Source organism: Panthera leo, chromosome B4 (assembly GCF_018350215.1).
Source record: "Panthera leo isolate Ple1 chromosome B4, P.leo_Ple1_pat1.1, whole genome shotgun sequence".
NCBI classification, from domain to species: domain Eukaryota; kingdom Metazoa; phylum Chordata; class Mammalia; order Carnivora; family Felidae; genus Panthera; species Panthera leo.
Genome location: NC_056685.1, coordinates 120,978,545 through 120,999,617, shown reverse-complemented (window position 1 = coordinate 120,999,617; position 21,073 = coordinate 120,978,545). Strand labels below are relative to the sequence as shown.

The following is a 21,073-nucleotide window of genomic DNA, read 5'->3' as shown; positions in this document are numbered from 1 at the left end:
CTTGACAGACTGTTAAAGAGAAAAAAGAAAAGTACAAACTATAGAATTATAAATGAAAAAGAGAACAATATTACAGGCCTTATATAAACAAAAAGTTAAGAAGAGGGTATTTCAAACAATTTTGTTCCACTAAATCTGAATATTTACATGAAATGGATAAATTTGTTAAAAAACAACTAAGAAACAGCTATCAAAATGGATACTCAAAACAGAAAATTGAAATAGTCCTATAACTATTAAGTAAATTAAATATACAGTTAGAAATCTTCCCACAAAGAAAATTCCAAGTCTAGCTAACTTCACTGAGTTCTTCCAGATATGTATGTAAGAAATAATAATCTTACACAGGCTGTTTAAGAGAATAGGAAAAAAGGGGGAAAATAATCTGAATCAGAGGTCATCATAACAATGACACCAAATTCTGAAACATTACAAAAAAGAAAGTATAGTATATGTTTCATGAACTTACATACAAATATTAGCAAATTAAATTTGGCAATACAAGCAAAAAAAGGATGACCAAGTGATTATTTTTTCCAAGTCTGCTAGGTCAGTGGAACAACCAATAAAACTTTAACAACCAATAAAATCAATCAATGAAATTCACCACATTAATAAAGAAGAAACACATGATTTTAGTAGATTTAGAAAAATGATTTGATAGAATTTAATTACAACTTATGATAACGCTTAGCAACCTAGGGATATAAGTAAAGTTCTTAAACTTAACAAAAGGTATGTACATGGCAAGGTTGGGGGATAAATGAGTAGGCAGGGCACAGAGGATTTTTAGGACAGTGAAAATACTCTATATAATATTATAAGGATAGATATATGTCATAGTACATTTGTCCAAATCCATAGAATGTAAAACACCAAAAGTAAAGTAAACTATGGACTTAGGGTGATTATGATGTGTTAATGTAGGTTCATCCTTGGTAAGAAATGTGCCACTCTTCTCAATTTTGTGGTAAATCAAAAACTGCTCTAAAAACAAAGTCTTAAAAAATCAATCAGACTTCCCACCAACAGTGCAAGAGGGTTCCCCTTTCTGTGCATCCTCACCAACATCTATTTTTTCCTGAGTTAATTTCAGCCATTCTGACAGGTGTGAGGTGGTATCTCATTATGGTTTTGATTTGTATTTCCATGATGATGAGTGATGTTGAGGATCTTTTCATATGTCTGTTGGCCATCTGGATGTCTGCTTTGGAAAAGTGTCTATTCATGTTTTTTGCCCATTTCTTCACTAGATTATTTGTTTTTCAAGTGTTGAGTTTGGTAAGTTCTTTATAGATTTTGGATCTAACCCTTTATCTGATATGTCATTTGCAAATATCTTCTCTATTTCTGTTGGTTGCCTTTTAGTTTTGCTGATTGCTTCCTTTGCTGTGCAGAAGCTTTTTATCTTGATGAACTCCTAATAGTTCATTTTTGCCTTTACTTTTCTTGCCTCTGGAGATATGTCAAGTAAGAAGTTGTTGCAACCGAGGTGGAAGAGGTTGCTGCTTATCATCTGTAGGATTTTGATGGTTTCCTGTCTCGCATTTAGGTGTTTCATCCATTTTGAGCTTATTTTTGTGTATGGTGTAAGAAAGTGGTCCAGGTTCATTCTTCTGCATGTTACTGTCCAGTTCTCCCAGCACTATGCTAAAGAGACTTTCTTTTTTCTATTGGATACTCTTTGCTGCTTTCTTGAAGATTAGTTGGCCATATATTTGTGGGCCCATTTTTGAGTTCTTTATTCTATACCATTGATCTATGTGTCTGTTTTTGTGCCAGTATCATACTATCTTGATGATTACAGCTTTGTAATATGCTTAAAGTCCAGAATTGTGATGTCTTCCATTTTGGTTTTCTCTTTCAGGACTGCTTTAGCTATCTGGGGCCTTTTGTGGTTCCATATAAATTTTAGGCTTGTTCTAGCACTGTGAAGAAGCTGGTATCATTAAAAATTTTTTTTAAGTTTATTTATTTATTGAGAGAGAGGGGCAGAGAGAAGGAGAGACAGAATCCCAAGCAGCCTTTGCATCATCAGCACACTGTTCAATGTGGGGCTCGAACTCACAAACCATAAAATCATGACCTGAGTTGAGATTGAGTTGGACACTCAACTGACTGCCACCAGGGGCCCTTGTTGGTGTTATTTTGATAGGGACTGCATTGAATGCAAACTGGTATAGCCATTCTGGAAAACAGTATGGAGGTTCCTCAAAAAATTAAAAATAGAACTACCTTATGACCCAGCAATTGCACTAGCATGAATTTATCCAAAGGATACAAAAATGCTGATTTGAAAGGGTATATGCATCCCAATGTTTATAGCAGCACTATCAACAATAGCCAAATTATGGAAGGAGCCCACATGTCCATCAGCTGGTGTGTGTGTGTGGGGGACACACACACACACACACACACACACACACACACACAATGAAATACTACTTAGCAATGAAAAAGAATGAAATCTTGCCATTTGCAACAACGTGGATGGAATGAGAAGGTATTATGCTAAGCAAAATAAGTCAGAGAAAAACAGATATCCTATGATTTCACTCATATTTGGAATTTGAGAAACGACAGATGAACATAGGGAATATAAAAGGAAACTGGACAGCACTGGACAGCAATATGCAGAAGAATGAACCTGTACCATTTTCTTATACCAAAGGAAAAATAAGATAAAAACAAAGAGGGAGGCAAACCATAAAAGACTCTTAAATACAGAGAACAAACTGAGGGTTGCTGGAGGGTGGGAGGGTGGGGGACATTATGGAGGGCACTTTTTGGGATGAGCAGTGGGTGTCATATATAAGAGATAATCACTGGGTTCTACTCATGAAGCCAAGACTACACTGTATTTGAACTTAAATTTTAAAAACATTTTAAAAAATCAATGAGAAAAGAAAATCCCAATATAAAAGTAAGCTAAGTGTAGAAATTATAAATCTGATTCTAAAAGTTATAGGGAACCAATTTTGAAGAAGAACAAAGTTGAAATTTTTGTTCACTTTAATGTATCAGCAAGAGAGTAAGAAGCCAAGTCACCAACTGGGAAAGGCTATTTGATTTGCAACATAGATACCTGACAAAGGACCCATATCCAAAATAGGTTAATAACTTCTACAAATCACTAAGAAAGAGAAACAAGATCATGGATTTGAATGGGAATTCACAAAAAAAAGCATAGCCTTATAGCCATAAACATATGAAAAGGTGCTCAGCGTTACTAGTCACCACGAAATTTCAAATTAAAACCATGACATACTACTACATACCAACCAGAGAGGCTAATATTTGCAAGGACTAACAAGTTTTAGTGAGTGTGTGGAATAACTAATACTCTAAGACTGCTAAGTTGTAAAGTGGTACAACTTAGTTTTAAAAACTCAGTGTTTGCTGAAGATCAACAGGTGCCTATCTTATGGCCCAGTAACTCCACTCCTACATAAATTCCCTTCAGAAATATGTACATATGTTAACCAAAGCACAGGTACAAAACGTTCACAGCAGTATTATTTGTAAGAGCTCAAACCTGGAAATATCCCACATATCTATCCCCAGTAGAATGGATAGATAAATATTGGTATATTCCTATTTATTTCCAGGAGCCTAGAAGATCTGCAGACTCACAAAATAGTTCATCTATTGGCACAGGGACATCTGCATTTCCACAAGTAAATTTGACTTTTTTTTTTTTTTTTTTTTTTGATTCAAGCTTGACAGAGGCTTTGATTCCTATTAGAAAGCATTTATCTAGCATGTTTATCCTTAGCAGTGCTCATGAAGTTTCATACTCATAAAGTAAATTTTATGATATGGGAAAGGGTTGAAAGTTGGGGGTGGTGGGGGTCTATGTGATTTAGGGGAACAGAAGAGAAAATTGGGGACTATCTGGGAGTAGAAATGCAAAAAAAATCCCCACATATGCCTAAAGATGGAGGTGAGTATCAAAGAGAAATTCCACCTGCTTCATAATTTTGCTTCAGGTATACATTCTAAGAATACTATATGGTAACGAAAATAAAATTTTACTACCTGTAGCAACATAGAAGAATCTTATAAACATGATGTTGAATGAAAGAACAGCGTGTATTGTATAATTTCATTCACATGGAAATTTAAAAAAGCTACAATTAATCTATGGCATTAAAAACCAGAAAAGTAGTTAGTGAGGGTGTTATGACTTGGAAAGAAAACAAAGGAGCTTTCTTTGATAATGATAATATTCTGCTTCTTGATCTACCACACAGAATGGCAAACATTTTCTTTAAGGAGTCAGTAAATATTTCAGACTTGATGGGCTGGGCTATACAGTGTCACAACTACTCAATTCTACTGTTGTGCAAAATGAACTATAGATAATATGTAACTAAATGGATATTGCTATGTACCAATAAAACTTTATTTACAAAAATAGGCAGTGGGCTCAATTTGGCCTGAGGGCTAGTAGTCTGTCAAACTCTTACACAGATGGGAAAATTTGTAAAAATTTATGGATCTGTACCCTTGTATAGTTTTTGCATTATCTGTTATACTTTAATGAACACATTTAAAAATATATAAAACAAAGCAGGGAAATCATTAAGAAAATAAAATGATGAGAATAGAAGGAAGCAGTTAGGATTCTCTGGTCTGCTTGCGATGCTTCCAAGATTTGTTTCTTGTTACAGATACCGCAGTACTTGGAACTGTACTAATTCCAGCCACATAAAAGCTTCTTTTCAAGCACTCAATATACCAACATTATTGTTCATTTCCTTCTTTATGGGAGAAGAGTCCATTAAGAGACCTCAGAGGGGTTAGTTCTCTTAATGAATTCCCTTTATTAAGTTTTATTATTAATGCCCACATTGATTTCTTCTCTGAGTTATATCATTCTGCCCTTCTATAACTGAAACTCCAAAAACATCAGTAGATGCTTAAGACATAAGCAATCTAAAAAACGTTAAGCATCAATTCTGCTATTCCTTTAATTTTCAGATTTTTCCCAGAAAGAACTCCTTTCAGAAGTAATGCTTCTTGTCCATCCGTACCCTCACTTTTACCCCCATGTTACAGAGCATAAACATAATTGAAAAAAACAAACCTATACACACTCAATATATCTGCTAAGAGATTTTGTTAGCTTTTCTCCCCTGGGAGATAAGAACAGGAAAATAATAACAATGATACAGATAACATGTACCAAGTGTATACTATGAGCCAGTCATTGTTCTAAGCCCTTTCCATTCATTAACTCATTTAATCCACACAAAGACCTTATGAAGTGGTTACACTCATTATTATCCCCACTTTAGAGGTGAGCAAATTGAGACAGAGATTGTTATTACCCAAGATTTCATAGTTAATAAGTGATAGGGCTGGGATTTAAACCCAGGCAATCTGTTTCCATAGCCCATGCTCTTAAATAACATGCTAAGATAAATAACTTGGGTTTGAATAATAGAGAAATCTAATTCCTTAAATGTAAGTTGCATAGTTTAAGCATTCCTGGCTTCCTGCCATCATCTCCAAGAGAAATGGCGGCTCCCTCTAAGCCTCCCCTGATGCATCCTGCAGCATCTATTATACTTTACTGCACTTATTTTTATATCTCTGACTTTACCCCCACATAAGTTCTTTGAGAGCTGGGACTATGCCTTATTCCTTCTTGTAGTTCTAGTGCCAAGCATACAGTCTGTCTGGACATAACATGGCTCAATACATGTCTGCTAAATGAGAGAATCAATCATGCCATGAATGATAACTCCTTCTTTTTGGCCCACCAAATTTTCCAACCCATTCTTGTTTTCTGGTGATTGATTATAAGGGACAGGACGCAATATCATGAGGAGTTTGAAGCAACCTGGCTTTTGGCACCATCTCTATGGACTGAACTTCTTAAAGCAAGAAACTCTCTCCTCTGAAGCACTTAACTTAAGAGTCCCCACGTGCTTCTGGCCTCAGTGATAATGGGTGCATGTCTAGCTGAATTATAGCTTGAGATCTAGAATTTGAATTTAGAGTTAATAGGATAAAATAGGATATTTCCATACTCATTTCTAAATATTCATCGAAGAGTCCATAGGCATTCATGGGCTGAAGGTTGTAGTCCTTTTCCCACTGTGGGAAACTTATTTTTCTTTCAGGTCCACGTTCTTGTCGTACTTTCCTTCTGGTCCACCAATTCTGAATTAACCTGCACGACAAGATAAGTTCCTTTAAAAAAATATATGGCTGTTCGTAAGACATAAGTAATAAGACAGAATTCAAATATGGAACCATCATTTAAAACTTTTTAGGATAGGCTGCCAAGGACATAAAACCTTGGATTAGGAAGAAAATAACAATGGAGGCTATACTTCATGCATTTGTACTTGCAAGTGAACAGAATGTCTGATGAACTTATTTTAAATATTCATGACATTGTTTCATGTTTAGTGTTGCCTTGGAGGGCTGGATAGAGGACAGAGAGCATCTATAAACTGATCTTCTGGCACGAAGGCAATACCCTGACCTTGGAGTAGAGGAAGGTGTGGCTTAGCTGACTTAACTCAGGACCCATGAGCAATCTTAACCATGTGGGTGCTGATCTGCATATTCTGAGGAGGTCCTGAAAGATCTGCAAACCCACTAAATGCTTCCTCTTTTTGGCACACTGAAGTCTGCATACAGTTCCACAGTTGGACTTGCCTGCTTTTAGCTTGATCTTGAGACAGGGGCTCTGATTCCCAGTAAAACGCATCCTATACTGGTGAGGTTAGCACATTAATCCTTAGTAATGTTCAGGAGTGCATCTTATGATATGGAACGGGGTTAAGGAAATGGGTGGGGGGTCAGGTCTGTGTGCTGTAGGGGACAAGGAAAAATTGAAGGGTATCCAAGAGTAGAAATGCCCCCCAAAACCCCCCAAAAACAAAACCAACCAACCCAACAAACAAACAAAAACCCAACCAGAAACAAAATGTGAAATAAAGGAAAAAATGAGAGGGGGTATCGAAGACCAATGACCTATTCCACAATTTTGCTCTATGTCCATAATACTAGAAGATAAAATATAGTTCCCTTGGGGGCACCTAGGTGGCTCGGTCGGTTAAATAACTGACTTCAGCTCAGGTCATGATCTCACAGTATGTGGGTTTGAGCCCTGCATCAGGCTCTGTGCTGACAGCTCAGAGCCTAGAGCCTGCTTCAGATTCTGTGTCTCCCTCTCTCTGCCCCTCCCCTGCTTGTTCTCTCTGTCTCTCAAAAACAAATAAACGTTAAAAAAAATTTAAAAAAATATAGTTCCCTTGATGTCTCTGACATTTTGATAAATTATGGTTTATACTTTAAAGAAGCATACAATGCTGTTAATTTTTAAACTTTATGCATTTAAAAAAGTTTTATAGAAAACATCAAGCACTTGGAATACGTTTTTTAAAAAGAATTCTAAGAATCGAAAACTACTGGCATTGGCTCCAACAAAGAGCTAAGAGGGGACTTTTTCAAAGCGATCCAAGTTCTAGCTAATTGTTCTGGTTGAATGGTCCTCCCTGAAACCTGGAGTTCTCTATGGAGACACCAAGCTGCCATGAAAACCAGTAGGTGTGGAAGGAATTAAAGCAGAAAGAGAGGGGCTCCTGGGTGGCTCAGTCAGTTAACTGTACGACTCTTGATTTTGGATCAGGTCACGATCTCACAGATTGTGAGTTTGAGCTCCATGTCGGACTCTGGGCTGACAATAGCTCTGAGCCTGCTTCAGATTCTCTGTCCCCTCTCTCTGCCCCTCCCCTGCTTGCACTCTTTCTTTCTCTCTCAAAAATAAACATAAAAAAAAAAAGCAGAAAGAGAAGTTGCTGATTCATGTTCCTTTAAAACTTAACTGACCAGAGCTGAGCAAACACAGCAGAATTCAGTTATCCTTAGAAAAGTGATGCATGTTTTTTGCCTATTGTCATCAACATAAACTCTTATCACCAGGTGAACATATTTTTGCTGGTTAGGATATGTTGACTTAGAAATACTCCAGTTTCTTTTCTGCATCTCTAAACTTTTTTTCCCCATAAGTTCCTTTTCTGTAGAGTTTGAATTTAAGATAGTTAAAAAAAATTAATTCCTGATTTATCATGGGCATGGGAGAGCAGAGCTCTAGTTAATGTGTCTTAACTAGTGAGAGCCTTGCAGTGCTATGGTATGAGGGTCAGAGGCATCATTTAAAGAAACTTCCAAGCAAGTGTTCAATATTTAGGGCCCCACAGAGACTTTTTAAAAGAATATTCACTATCATTCATACTTCTTATGCTAAATCTTCCTAAAGAGCTAATGTTTATTACTTTTATGACCGTCTTTGAATAACTGAGCATGAACGCTTAGCTCCAGGTACACGCCCTGGTGTAGCTGCTGAGTCTGCATTGCTTATCTTACTTGCCACGCCTAGAAAAGCCAATAATGAGCAATGCTGCATCTCTACTACACATGTCTAAGGTACTTACGGGTAGCCAAGTTCCATGAAATTATTCCAGGTCTGCTTTAGCACCATTATAATACCCATTTGCATACAGAGATCAATAAGGCATCCACTAGGGTGGCACTGCGAGGTAAGCAAACACAGAAATTCCAGAATCAATGGAGAGGAAGAAAGAGTGTCTGGTTTCTAATCTGCACAAAGTGGCCCTAGGCTGTTTAATAGAAGTCTGCAGCAAACAAGGAGATAGGGAAGAATACAGACCTCTTCTAGTCTCCATCTGTTTATCAGCCTCAAGTAGGCACCTGGGTGTCCTGTAAATCTTTAACACACAGAAAAACAGACCATTAGCATCCTGTAGGTCTAAGCTTTCGGTGACTATTATGTTCAGGGTAGCCTATCCTCCAGTGAAAATTACGGGTACAATCAGGTCTGAGAGAATTAGGAAACTCTCCAGAGCTGTCAAAACCGCAGCTTCTGGAATTCTCCGGGGGATATATCCCTTCTGGACTGCCTGGCTGCTAACCACAGAGGCCAGCTCTTGTTGCTTGCTGTGACTTTGAACATTTTCTGCTAAGTATCAAGTGCTCTGGCCTGTGTAACAGCATGTTGGATTGAAACACATTCTGATCTTTTTGAATGAAAGTTTAATTTAAAAAAATAACCAGCTTCACTATTTGCATTTCACAATTCACTAGAATTGCATGCTGAAATAGCTCGAAACCGAGGAGAGGCTGCTGCATCCATCCCAGCAAAACCCAATGCTCCACCCTCCTCTGGTTCTCATCTCCTGGGAAACACTTCCTGGAGCAATGGAATCCATAGGATAGGACTTCTCCACACAGGAGCCTTTCCAAATCCTCATAACTGCTGGATTCGGAAGTTGCCTACTCTCCTCTGGAGTCCTATGTCAGCCCCTTTCCTGTCTGGATGCCTTTCCCTCTTCTGTGAAGGCCGGCATCCAGGATACACTGCAGATCACTGTCCCCATTATACCACCTGCTTGCATTGGTGTGAGACCCAGGGTCCTGATTCAGGTGTGGATGGAGCCCACAAGTTTTAAATTCATCCTTCACTTGTGCAAATGCTTCTCCTCTGTGTACCTTACACTGAGAAAAGGTGCACAGGTAACACTTGAGTGGAGCGACCATTCCCCACGAGGAGAATAGGAAGGGAAAGGAGGAGGCTGATCTTCTCTTTTTAGCCTTTGTAAAAATCACTCTAAAGGAGGTGCTTCTCTGTCACCCTGGTCAGCGACCTCTGAACGCTCTGTCCTGGCCTCCAAAAGCGTGGAGAGATCAGGTTCTTACCTTCCAAGGAAGAATGCGATGTAAAACGTGGAGCTGTTCAGATTGACAAACTGAAAAAGAAACATTTTCAGGGTGAAGCTGTTCTCCCACTCAGATTCTGTGCGAGGCTGTTCTGTGGACAAAAGGGGAGTAGAATTTCAGAGGCTACATTTGACCCCTTCTCAACTCCCTCTGCCCTGCTCCCTATACACACAGGAGCAGAGGTGTTCTAAGGAAGCTGCAGGAGACCACAGTGCCTGTAGATGGTATGTGATGGAATGGACCACCCAGGGGATCGAGCCTTAAGCTTGCAGACCAGTCCCATCCAGGTTGTGGTGGAAAGCAGCTACTGACACATCTGAAGCGATGGAATATCCAGTTTGTTCTGCTGTGACAGGATGCCCAGAGAGCCTGGAGTAGAGGCAGCCAGGCTTAAGGGGCCTCATTCCCAGGCCTGGCACCCTGCAGGAGTCTTTCCATTGCTCTTAGTTTCCCCCTGTGAGGTAGGGTCTGTGTGGGGTCAGTTTCTCTTCCAGCTCCTAATAATTCCTTGTTCTCAATATATATTCTGGTGAAATGTCAGGTGCTGTTGGGCAAGAGGGAGTCAGACCCCCCCCTCCCAGAATGCTGAGTATCTGACTTCTTTGCCTGTCACCCTCATCCATCATTTTTCATTCCCGTGGACAAATAAAAAGGAGACGACCTCATTTTTAGAGCTTTTACTGTATATCACCATCTGCATCTTATAATATCCTGACCTCAGTCATGTGCCAGTTCTCATCTCTTTATATTTTGACTTCCATAAAGCAAATGCTCTTTGGACACTGATATGAATCAAAGTATAAATCAAACTTCCAACTTGACATCTCATGTCAAATGCACCTATCCTTCCCTCAGAGCTTCAACCTCATCCCAAACAATGTCAAGGAAAATGTATTTAATACAATAGTACTTTTTCTGTTTCCACATTCCCTGAGCTTCTATTGCTCTTTACCATTTCACCCCATCAGTTCCTTTTCCACTAATTATAATTCAAAATGCTTGCTGGAGCATATCTGAGAAGGGAGGGGAGAATATAATTTAACAAGGTTGTACTGCTGATGAGGGAAGAAAATACAGGATTGATGCGGGGGTGGGGGAGAGGGGAAAGTGAGTGATGGGCATTGAGGAGGGCGCTTGTTGGGATGAGCGCTGGGTGTTGTATGTAAGTGATGAACCATGGGAATCTACCCCAAAAACCAAGAGCGCACTTTACACACTGTATGTTAGTCAATTTGACAATAAATCACATTAAAAAGATAAGGGTGCCTGGGTGGCTCAGTTGGTTAAGCGACTGACTTTGGCTCAGGTAGTGATCTCACAGCTCATGAGTTCAAGCCCTGCATCAGGCTCAGTGCTGACATCTCAGAGCTTGGAGCCTGCTTTGAATTCTGTGTCTCCCTCTCTCTCTGCCCCTCCCCCTTTCATGCTGTCTCTCTCTCAAAAATAAATAAACATTAAAAAATTTTTTTAAAAAGATAATAAAAGGGTTTTGGCTTTGTTTCACTTCTGCTACTGAACTACTGGTAACCTAGGAAGGTGTCCCACATTGTTTGCCAGCTGGATGGGTTCCCAGGTATCTCGACCACAGATGGACCAGGACTGTATCACCTCGGCATCTTTGCCAGCCTGGATCAAGGTGCCATTGGACACAATCTGCCAATGCAGTTACCTCTTCTGTGGATATGAACCTCTTTCTATCTTTTTGGGGAAGGAGAAGTAAGGATGGAGGTTTCAACGACATTAAAGGAGATATACCACGTGCCTACCCCTGTACCTGGTACATAGAAAAGCTCGATACATGGCATCTTGTATTATGATTATTATAAATGAAAGCACTTTTGTGATTTTTCCCCCCTCTGGACAAGCTATATATGGGAATGTGCTAAAATAGGTTACTTGTGGGAGCATGTAATTTTCTGAAATTGTATACAGTAAAATGACTGATGTTTCATTAACAAAATTGGGACAATTTTTATACCTTGAAAACATGGAAAATGCACAGTATATAGTAGGCTTCCAGATTGTTCTAATGCTTTATGGAGTCAGAGACATGTTCTTAAAGGTGACTTGTCCAGGTGAGTGTTATCTCTACAAACATCAGTAGTGGTTAGGCCACCTACCTACATTCCTGGTAGAAGGCTCCCAGTCTCCAAAACAGCTAACCTTGCTGTGGTTTTATATATACTATGAAAAACTTGATACATTTTTATTTAAATGAAAATTGTACGCAATAGCAAGTGAACAATTTTCTAAATGATTCTGGGCACTTTATTCACATGTACTTTTGTGACGCTATATTTTTTGTGCATTAAGAGAAAACCTGTCTAAAATTACATTACCTCATGATAGATAATATTTATGACAAGCTTTAAAGCTTTAGACAGAAAAGATCCCTCAATTGCTAGACATACTTAAAATGTTCCATTGAAAGCAAAGAACTTATTGTATGCAATTTGAAATAAAAAGAATATTTCTTTTCAGCAGTATTTCATAAACGAATCTTTGAAAGGATGCTTTCCAGACCACAGTACTGTACCATGAAATAAGAAGGGTCTCACTTACCTAAATTCGTCAGAAGAAGTGCAACTTTTTCATAGAGCTGTAAAACAAATTTCATACATTTAACAAAAAGACCCTAGATGCTACAAAATATGTAATTATAAAGGAAATAGGTAATCAAGTCATAAGTGAAAATAATTTCATTAACCGCCCATTACTTGAACAATGAAAACACTGTAAACAAACATTGTGTCCTTTCTGGGCAAGAAAGAAATGCACAAGGTCCCATTTTACTATTTTTAAAATTTCACTTCTTATGTTGGAGTGAATAATTCTGTGGCAACAAGACTAGCTGCCACTGATGACCAGCTTGCTATGTGATGGCGGGCAAATCACAACATTCTTGGACCTTAGGATCTCTAAGACGGATTCTGTTGGTAAGATTCTATAATCTCAGGGCACCTGGGTGGCTCAGTTGGTTAAGCATCTGACTCTTGGTGTTGGCTCAGGTCATGATCTCAAGGCTCGTGAGTTTGAGTCCCCCATCGGTTTCTGTGCTGATAGCATGGAGTCTGTTTGGGATTCTCTCTCTCTCCCTGTCTCTCTGCCCTTCCTCTGCGTGTGCTCTCTCTCTCTCTCTCTCAAAATAAATAAACTTAAAAAATATAAAAAATTCTGTAATCTCACTGTTTATGGACTGCTGTATTTTCTAGATTAGAGCGTTAATAAATACTAAAGTGATGAAACCTTACTGGGAACTCCTAAGCTTATACTCTGCTTTTCCATTAGTGGATTGGATGCATCCTTCACTTACCCAGCTGTTTGGTAAATAGAGGGTCCTAAGAGGGAAGGGATAGTGTGTGTGTGTGGTGTGTGTGGTGTGTGTGGTGTGTGTGTGTGTGTGTACATGATTTATAAAAGTGCAGGGTACAGTTCAGGGCAAACCCAGGTTTGCATCCCCAGAGAGGGTATAAATTGAGAAAAAGAAAAAGTGCCTTCTCTAAGATGAAAGATGATAAAATGGAAATTTCGGAAAACTAGTGAAATATATTTGAACAACATGAAAATTAAGATCCTATTTAGACTGAAATGGTGAAAATGCACTGGTTAAAATTCCCCTGGCTGGAATTATAACTTTACCAGCTAGCAAGCTGTAGGGCTTGGGCATATTACCTTATCTCTTCTTCAAACCATTGTTTTCATTTTATGTGGTTGAGAATGGGTATTGGACTCATTGATCTTAAGGTCCTTCAAGCTTCTCAATTCCCTTATTCGGGATTTTGACTACAGAAATAGATAAAATACTGACTGTATGATTCTAAACTTTCAGCAATGACTATGCTTTGCTATAGTAAGATAACTAATATGGCCATAGTATCAAATTTGTGTATAGAAACTTCAGACTCTTGGAATCCAGTGTTAAAAGAGATTGGTACAGTTTTTCATAAGAAATCCTGTGGTGTAGTCATACATTTTAATTTTATCTTAAAAATACTGGTTAACCACAGATTAGTACAGGTGTTTTTTAATAAAATACATTTTACTGTTAACACATTTTATCATTAAAGTTAATTATGTAATTTTCAAGGAAAATTAGATTTGACTGGTGAGACAACCTTTCTCAAAATACAATTTGAAAAAAAAAGTTTATTTGTTGATTTTGAAAGAGAGAGGAAGAGAGGGCAAGAGCGAGCAGGGGAGGGGCAGAGAGACAGAGAGAGAGACAGAGAGAATATCCCAAGCAGGTTCCACACTGTCAGCGCAGAGGGTGATGCAGGGCTTGATCTCATAAACTGCAAGATCATGACCTTAGCCCAAATGAAGAGTTGGATGATTAACTGACTGAGACACCCAGGCACCCCTCAAAATACAATTTTTGATTATCTAGTTTATCATTTGTATCTTTAATGTTTGTTCAAGTGCTGCACTTTGCACTCCTGTCTCAAAGGTCTTGATAGCTGGTGACATGCCAACATTATTTTGGTTTGGACACTGAAAAAAAAAAAGGAACTTAGAGAAAGAACAATGCAGGAGTCAAAATATGATTAATATTAACCTTGTGAAAAATAAGGCAAAGTGTATGGGGACACAGTAGGGATCCATGGTCTCTATGAACATTTATAAAACATTTATAAAATGTTCACAGATGCAAGGGGATGGACACTGAGGTTTTGAACAGGATGCAGCTGGAAAGGGCACATAAGCAGAGGGTGTGGTGACTAGCAAGAGACCTTCAGATGAGTGGTTTCTGGAAAAGGTCTGGCTTCTCATTAGGCAGTTGAGATAGAAATAATGGATGATTTGTTCTGATAAAAGCAGTAGAAAATCTCTTCTCAAACTGGATGCCACAAATTGGGAAAGTTAAAATCTGTAACTGACAGAAAGCTTTCTGACCTTAAGTATATTTCCAAAAGAAACTGTGAGTGCTTCTAATTTGATCTTGTCCACCTGATCAATGTAGGTGGGCATGTTCTGATGCAAGCCATGTTTTATGGTTTACCTCATTTTGGAACAAGACATTGTGGTTTTCACTGTTTAGAGTATAATGAAACATCTGATTCATATTGGTATGCCTGAGTAAAAAGGATGGCAATAACTTTTAGTCTCCTCCTGGGATATATTCTAATTGACATCTTTTGTTTGCAACCATATTAAGATGTTCTTTGGTCACAATAGAAACAGAATGAGAGTGAAACAGTATGACAAGGAGCAAGAAAACCCATCCTACTCTATCTTTCAAGTATTTATTTTTCAAGAAGAAATAAAATGAAAACTAATAACTGCCACTTACACAGTAAGAAGTAAATACATATCATAAAATCTAGAAATTAGACATCCCTTATACATCTGCTTCTTCAGTTAGGGTTGGAGAACTCTAGCATAAAGTCAGAAACAGGGTATGTGATCTATAACAATATTATTTAAAAATTAGAGGCTGTAATGAACATAAGATAAAAGCCAATCTAGCTCTCAAGATTTTTATATTCAATTAATGTAAAGTAGTAATGATTCATGACTAAATGATTTCTTTTTTGCAAGACAAGTATGGCCAAAATTTTAAGTAGTCGAAAATAACTTATGTAGCCATAAAAATGCATATGAAAATGTGCATGAAACTATCTTAAGTTGAATAATTTCAGAAGCCAGTAGATAGTTGAATTCTGAACTGGTCAAAGCTACGTTATAGTTATTAGTCTGTCATCTGTCCTTTAAATGATATTTGCTTCTTAAGGACTTACTTTTTAATTTGTTTTTTGATATTCTGGTGAAAATCTTTCCAAACTATATTACACACTTGGTTGCCTTCATAATGGAATGTGCAAGGCTTCAGGGAATAAGATAGGACTGTAAATGTGTGTGCTCAGATGGGGACGTCATCAGAGATGGCTGAGGAGAGTAAGGCAATTGCTTCCTACACAAAAGGGTCTTGGATGCTGCTGCTTTGAGAGTTTTTACATATATATTTTTAAAATTTTCCTTCCTTCCCCTTGCTATGGGTTGTCATTTCCTGCTCTTGTCAGAATTCTTGCCTTAGTAAACTTCTGTTTTTCCAGTTTGATCTTGGTGAGAAATCAGAACATCAAAGGTGTTCACATGTACCTAAAATAAATGAAAATATACCTTAAAGGCATTATAAAAATACATATTACCTTTAGTGTGTAGACTCTACATCATCCATTTCAGTGACTCTGACGTGCTTGTTAGATAAAACATATAAATGCCTAGTAGTCTAGCTCCCAGCACATAGTAGGTGCTTTGCAATGTCCACAACTATATAGTTTTCCTACCCCCTATGCTCCCTCCTTTATTTTTTGTTTACTTCCTCTTTTCTTGGTGTGTCTCATGAAGTAGAGATTGCAGGGTAACTGATTTCTAGTTAAACAAAGTGTTACACTGACAACATTGGTATCTGCTCAAAATGTATGAGCAACCATGTATTTATAGACTCATTACATGTATACAGGAATTTATTAAGATGTACAAATTAAATTTTAATAAGACATTAGAGAAAAGAGAGCTTTAAGTCATTGCAAACTACCTAGACATAGAATCTTTCACTGCCCTGGCTGTTTGTTTAATTTCACTATGAATCACTCCCCTTCACAATGTGTATGTTCCACAATTAACTTGGAGACCAGCTAAGTCCTAGAGGAGGGAGTGCCAGGGGGTACCACATATCTATTTTCAATCTCCAAGTTCCTGTTATTAATAACAATAATAATAGTAATATTAGTAGCAGTAATAATACTAAATCACCTACATTTTATTAGCTCAGTGATTACTAATTCACTTAAGAATCATAAGTGAAGTTTTTCAATATTGGGTGGGTTGAATTCTCTTAGGGATCACTCTGAGTATATTGGTTATAGAATTTAGAATTGTTTAAAGAACTAGAAACTACAATCCAAGCAGATTAAACAATATTGGCAACAGTATTAAATTGCTTGGCCCTTGGAAAACCCTTTTTTAATGATGAGAGCATTTCAGCATTATGGCCCAGATTTAAGATGCAATATAATTAAGGGGGAGGGCACCATAATTAATTGAACAGCTACTCCATGCCTAACACTGTGCTTGGCACTCCAAATACATTATCTTATTCACCCCCTGCCACAAATCTCTAATGTCAGGATTTTTATGTATAGGTTGACTTCAAATCTAACAATGTCAGCAAATAATATTATTCATTCTGCAAATAACAACAACAATTTACTGAGAACCTACTATGTGCCAGGCCCTGATCCAGGCACTGGAAAATAAAAACAGTAAAAAAAAAAATAGACAAAAGTGTCTGCCCCCATAGGCCTACATTCTAATAGAGAAGACAGATAATAAAATAAGTTTTAAAAAGCATATTATGTGGTGATAAGCACCACAGAGAAAAACAGAGCAGGTAAGGAGATAGGAAATTGTCAGAAGCAGGAGTGGTTATAATTCTAAAACTGAGTGACCATGGAAGCCTTATATTAGAAGAGTGACATTGGAACAAATACCTGAAGCAGGTGAGGGAGTAAGTCATGCAGACCCCATAGGGAAGAATATTCCAGGCAGAGATAAGAGCAAATAAAAAGCCTAGGGTGAGAGCATGCCTGGCACATCCAGGGAACAAATGGAACAGGAGAAGCAGGGTGAGTAGGGAGAAGACAAGGTCAGAGATGTCACTGGGGCCAGAAGAAGAGTCCTGGAGGCCACATGAAGATGTGAACTTTTATTCTGAGCAAGAGGAAAGCCATCAGACATGGTGAACAGAGCAGTGACAGGAGCTGGCTTACAGGTAAGAAGCTCACTCCAGCTGCTGTGATGAGTCTAACTGAAGGAGCAGACCTAGCAGCCGGGAAGACCAGTTAGGAAGGCACTGCAATAGCCCAAGAGGGAGATATTGGGGTCTTGGACCAAGGTGGGACTTGGAAATGTGTGAAAAGCGATCAAATTCTGGAAGCAGTGAGAGAAACAGAGGAATCAAGGGTAATGCTGAAGGTTTTCAGCCTGAGCAGCTACATGGGGGAGATTGTGGAGGGGCTGATTCTGGAGGGAGGATAGGGGGTTTGGGGAGGATAATGGAGCAGACAGTTGGATGTATAAATTTGGGGTTTAAGGAGACATCTGGGATGAAATACAGAACTGAAAAAAGCATGAAATTAACACAAGTTACATGTGCCATCCCCTTGCAGGGCTATTCCAAGGAATGCTTTGGAAACTGAACACTTTTCTATCATTCAGAATCAAAAGGAAATGGGAACCAACACTTCTGAGCTATGTTACAGATTCTAAGCTGGGCCTTTAAAGTATCTTCTTTCTTTAAGTTTCCCCAAGGCGTATATACACAGTGTTATCTTATTGGGTAAAGAAGGGAACTAAGATTCAGAGAGAGCAAGTGCCTTGGCTAATCTTACACTAAAAAATCCTGGAGCCTAGATTTGACTCAATCCTTCTCAATCCTCCGCATGCCAGGCAGTTTGCTGCCCAGCCATCAGCACCACGTGACAGGCTAGCCCCTCTGAAGCTGGGTCCCTTTTCGCAGCAGCAGAAAACTGCAGGCCACATATTTTAACCATTGGGCTAGTTACCGTGCAGCTCACTTACCACATTCAGCAGCATAATGATGCAGAAGTTGATGCACACGGCAGTCCCTGTTGTTGCAACCTGAGAGTTATTCCTGATTAACGCCCACTTAAAGGCAGCGAAAGTGCTGACCGTCACCACCCGGTAAATGACGATCCCGAACACGGCCGCGATCACCACGCAGATCTGGCAAGAAGATAGAGACCCCGTGAGCACCTCGGTAGAATGTCTCAGGAAAAGGGTTCCCACCACTGTAAAATCCCACCCCTGGAAAATGAGAAAAGGTTATAAAACAATGGTGATACTGACTCAAGCAACCGCAACAAAATGCTTGCTTTTTATTGTGATTATTACTTTCTCTTGCCTGTATTTTCTTTGTTATTCAAATAGAAAAATCATAGTGCTTGAAAGCTGATTAACTGTGTAAGCTATGGAGTAACATTAGCAGAATATCAGATTGAGCATATTTATTATGGAAATCTTATGATGTCACTCTTCTATGTAAATCTATTGGTTTCTTTCACTCTTAGAATAAAAGCAAAGTCTGTATGGTGGCCTGCAAGACTTTCTCCACCTCGTTGAAGGCCATTTTCCTTTCTGTCTAGGGACTCCAGAACCTCTCTCATTGTTTCAAATGGGCTAAGCACCCTTATTCTTCAAGACCATTTCCTTTGCCTAAAATGCTGACCTACCCCCTTCCCCTGCCAAACACACATATGTGCACACACACAAGCAACCTAGTTAACACCTACTCATTATTCACACCTCAGCTCAAGAACCACTTCATAACTAAAGCTTTTCATGCCCTCCAGACTTTTTTGTAATTGTTACGTGGTGCCTATACTCTTCTTTTAGTAGCCTATTTATAATTTCTAATAGTTTGTCAGTTTGATTATTGCCAGTTTCCACCACTTAGAAAGTACACTATCGGGCTCGATCCACGAAGATGGCGGCGTAGGAGGACGCGGGGCTCACAGCGCGTCCTGCCGATCACTTAGATTCCACCTACACCTGCCTAAAGAACCCAGAAAACCGCCAGAGGATTAGCAGAAGGGAGTCTCCGGAGTCAAGCGCAGACTAGAGGCCCACGGAAGAGGGTAGGAAGGGCGGCGAGGCGGTGCGCGCTCCACGGACTGGCGGGAGGGAGCAGGGGCGGAGGGGCGGCTCGCCGGCCAAGCAGAGCCCCCGAGTCTGGCTGACAAAAGCGGAGGGGCCGGACGGACTGTGTTCCGACAGCAAGCGCGACTTAGCGTCTGGGAGGTCATAAGTTAACAGCTCTGCTCGGAAAGCGGGAAGGCTGGAGGACAAAGGGAGGGAGAGCTGCTGAGCCCCCGGAAGGCAGAGCTCAGCTTGGCGGGGAACAAAGGCGCCAGCGTCATCTCCCCCGCCCATCCCCCAGCCAAAATCCCAAAGGGAACCAGTTCCTGCCAGGGAACTTGCTCGCTCCGCGCAAACACCCAACTCTGTGCTTCTGCGGAGCCAAACCTCCGGCAGCGGATCTGACTCCCTCCCGCTGCCACAGGGCTCCTCCTGAAGCGGATCACCTAAGGAGAAGCGAGCTAAGCCTGCCCCTCCAGCCCCCGTGCACCTTGCCTACCCACCCCAGCTAATACGCCAGATCCCCAGCAACACAAGCCTGGCAGTGTGCAAGTAGCCCAGACGGACACGCCACCCCACAGTGAATCCCGCGCCTAGGAGAGGGGAAGAGAAGGCACACACCAGTCTGACTGTGGCCCCAGCAGTGGGCTGGGGGCAGACATCGGGTCGGACTGCGGTCCCGCCCACTAACTCCAGTTATACACCACAGCACAGGGGAAGTGCCCTGCAGGTCCTCACCACGCCAGGAACTCTCCAAAATGACCAAACGGAAGAATTCCCCTCAGAAGAATCTCCAGGAAATAACAACAGCTAATGAACTGATCAAAAAGGATTTAAATAATATAACAGAAAGTGAATTTAGAATAATAGTCATAAAATTAATCGCTGGGCTTGAAAACAGTATACAGGACAGCAGAGAATCTCTTGCCACAAAGATCGAGGGACTAAGGACCAGTCACGAGGAGCTGAAAAACGCTTTAAACGAAATGCAAAATAAAATGGAAACCGCGATAGCTCGGCTTGAAGAGGCAGAGGAGAGAATAGGTGAACTAGAAGATAAAGTTATGGAGAAAGAGGAAGCTGAAAGAAAGAGAGATAAAAAAATCCAGGAGTATGAGGGGAAAATTAGAGAACTAAGTGATACACTAAAAAAAAATAATATACGCATAATCGGTATCCCAGAGGAGGAAGAGAGAGGGAAAGGTGCTGAAGGGGTACTTGAACAAATTATAGCTGAGAACTTCCCTGAACTGGGGAAGGAAAAAGGCATTGAAATCCAAGAGGCACAGAGAACTCCCTTCAGACGTAACTTGAATCGATCTTCTGCACGACATATCATAGTGAAACTGGCAAAATACAAGGATAAAGAGAAAATTCTGAAAGCAGCAAGGGATAAACGTGCCCTCACATATAAAGGGAGACCTATAAGACTCGTGACTGATCTCTCCTTTGAAACTTGGCAGGCCAGAAAGGCTTGGCACGATATCTACAGTGTGCTAAACAGAAAAAATATGCAGCCGAGAATCCTTTATCCAGCAAGTCTGTCATTTAGAATAGAAGGAGAGATAAAGGTCTTCCCAAACAAACAAAAACTGAAGGAATTTGTCACCACTAAACCAGCCCTACAAGAGATCCTAAGGGGGATCCTGTGAGA

The 21,073-nt window shown here is 39.7% G+C and overlaps 1 protein-coding gene across 2 annotated transcripts in view; it reads right to left on the bottom strand.

Moving 5' to 3' along the window:
- ANO4 (anoctamin 4) overlaps positions 1-21,073 on the bottom strand; it is a 395,702-nt gene that overhangs the window by 40,456 nt on the left and 334,173 nt on the right. For both annotated transcript variants that reach the window (XM_042947503.1, XM_042947504.1), the window contains 6 exons: positions 18,343-18,507; positions 12,322-12,358; positions 9,739-9,850; positions 8,693-8,750; positions 8,457-8,554; positions 6,039-6,181 (listed from right to left, as the gene is read on the bottom strand). In XM_042947503.1, coding sequence (XP_042803437.1) covers positions 6,039-6,181; positions 8,457-8,554; positions 8,693-8,750; positions 9,739-9,850; positions 12,322-12,358; positions 18,343-18,507 — 613 coding nt within the window. The remainder of the gene's footprint in view (positions 1-6,038; positions 6,182-8,456; positions 8,555-8,692; positions 8,751-9,738; positions 9,851-12,321; positions 12,359-18,342; positions 18,508-21,073) is intronic.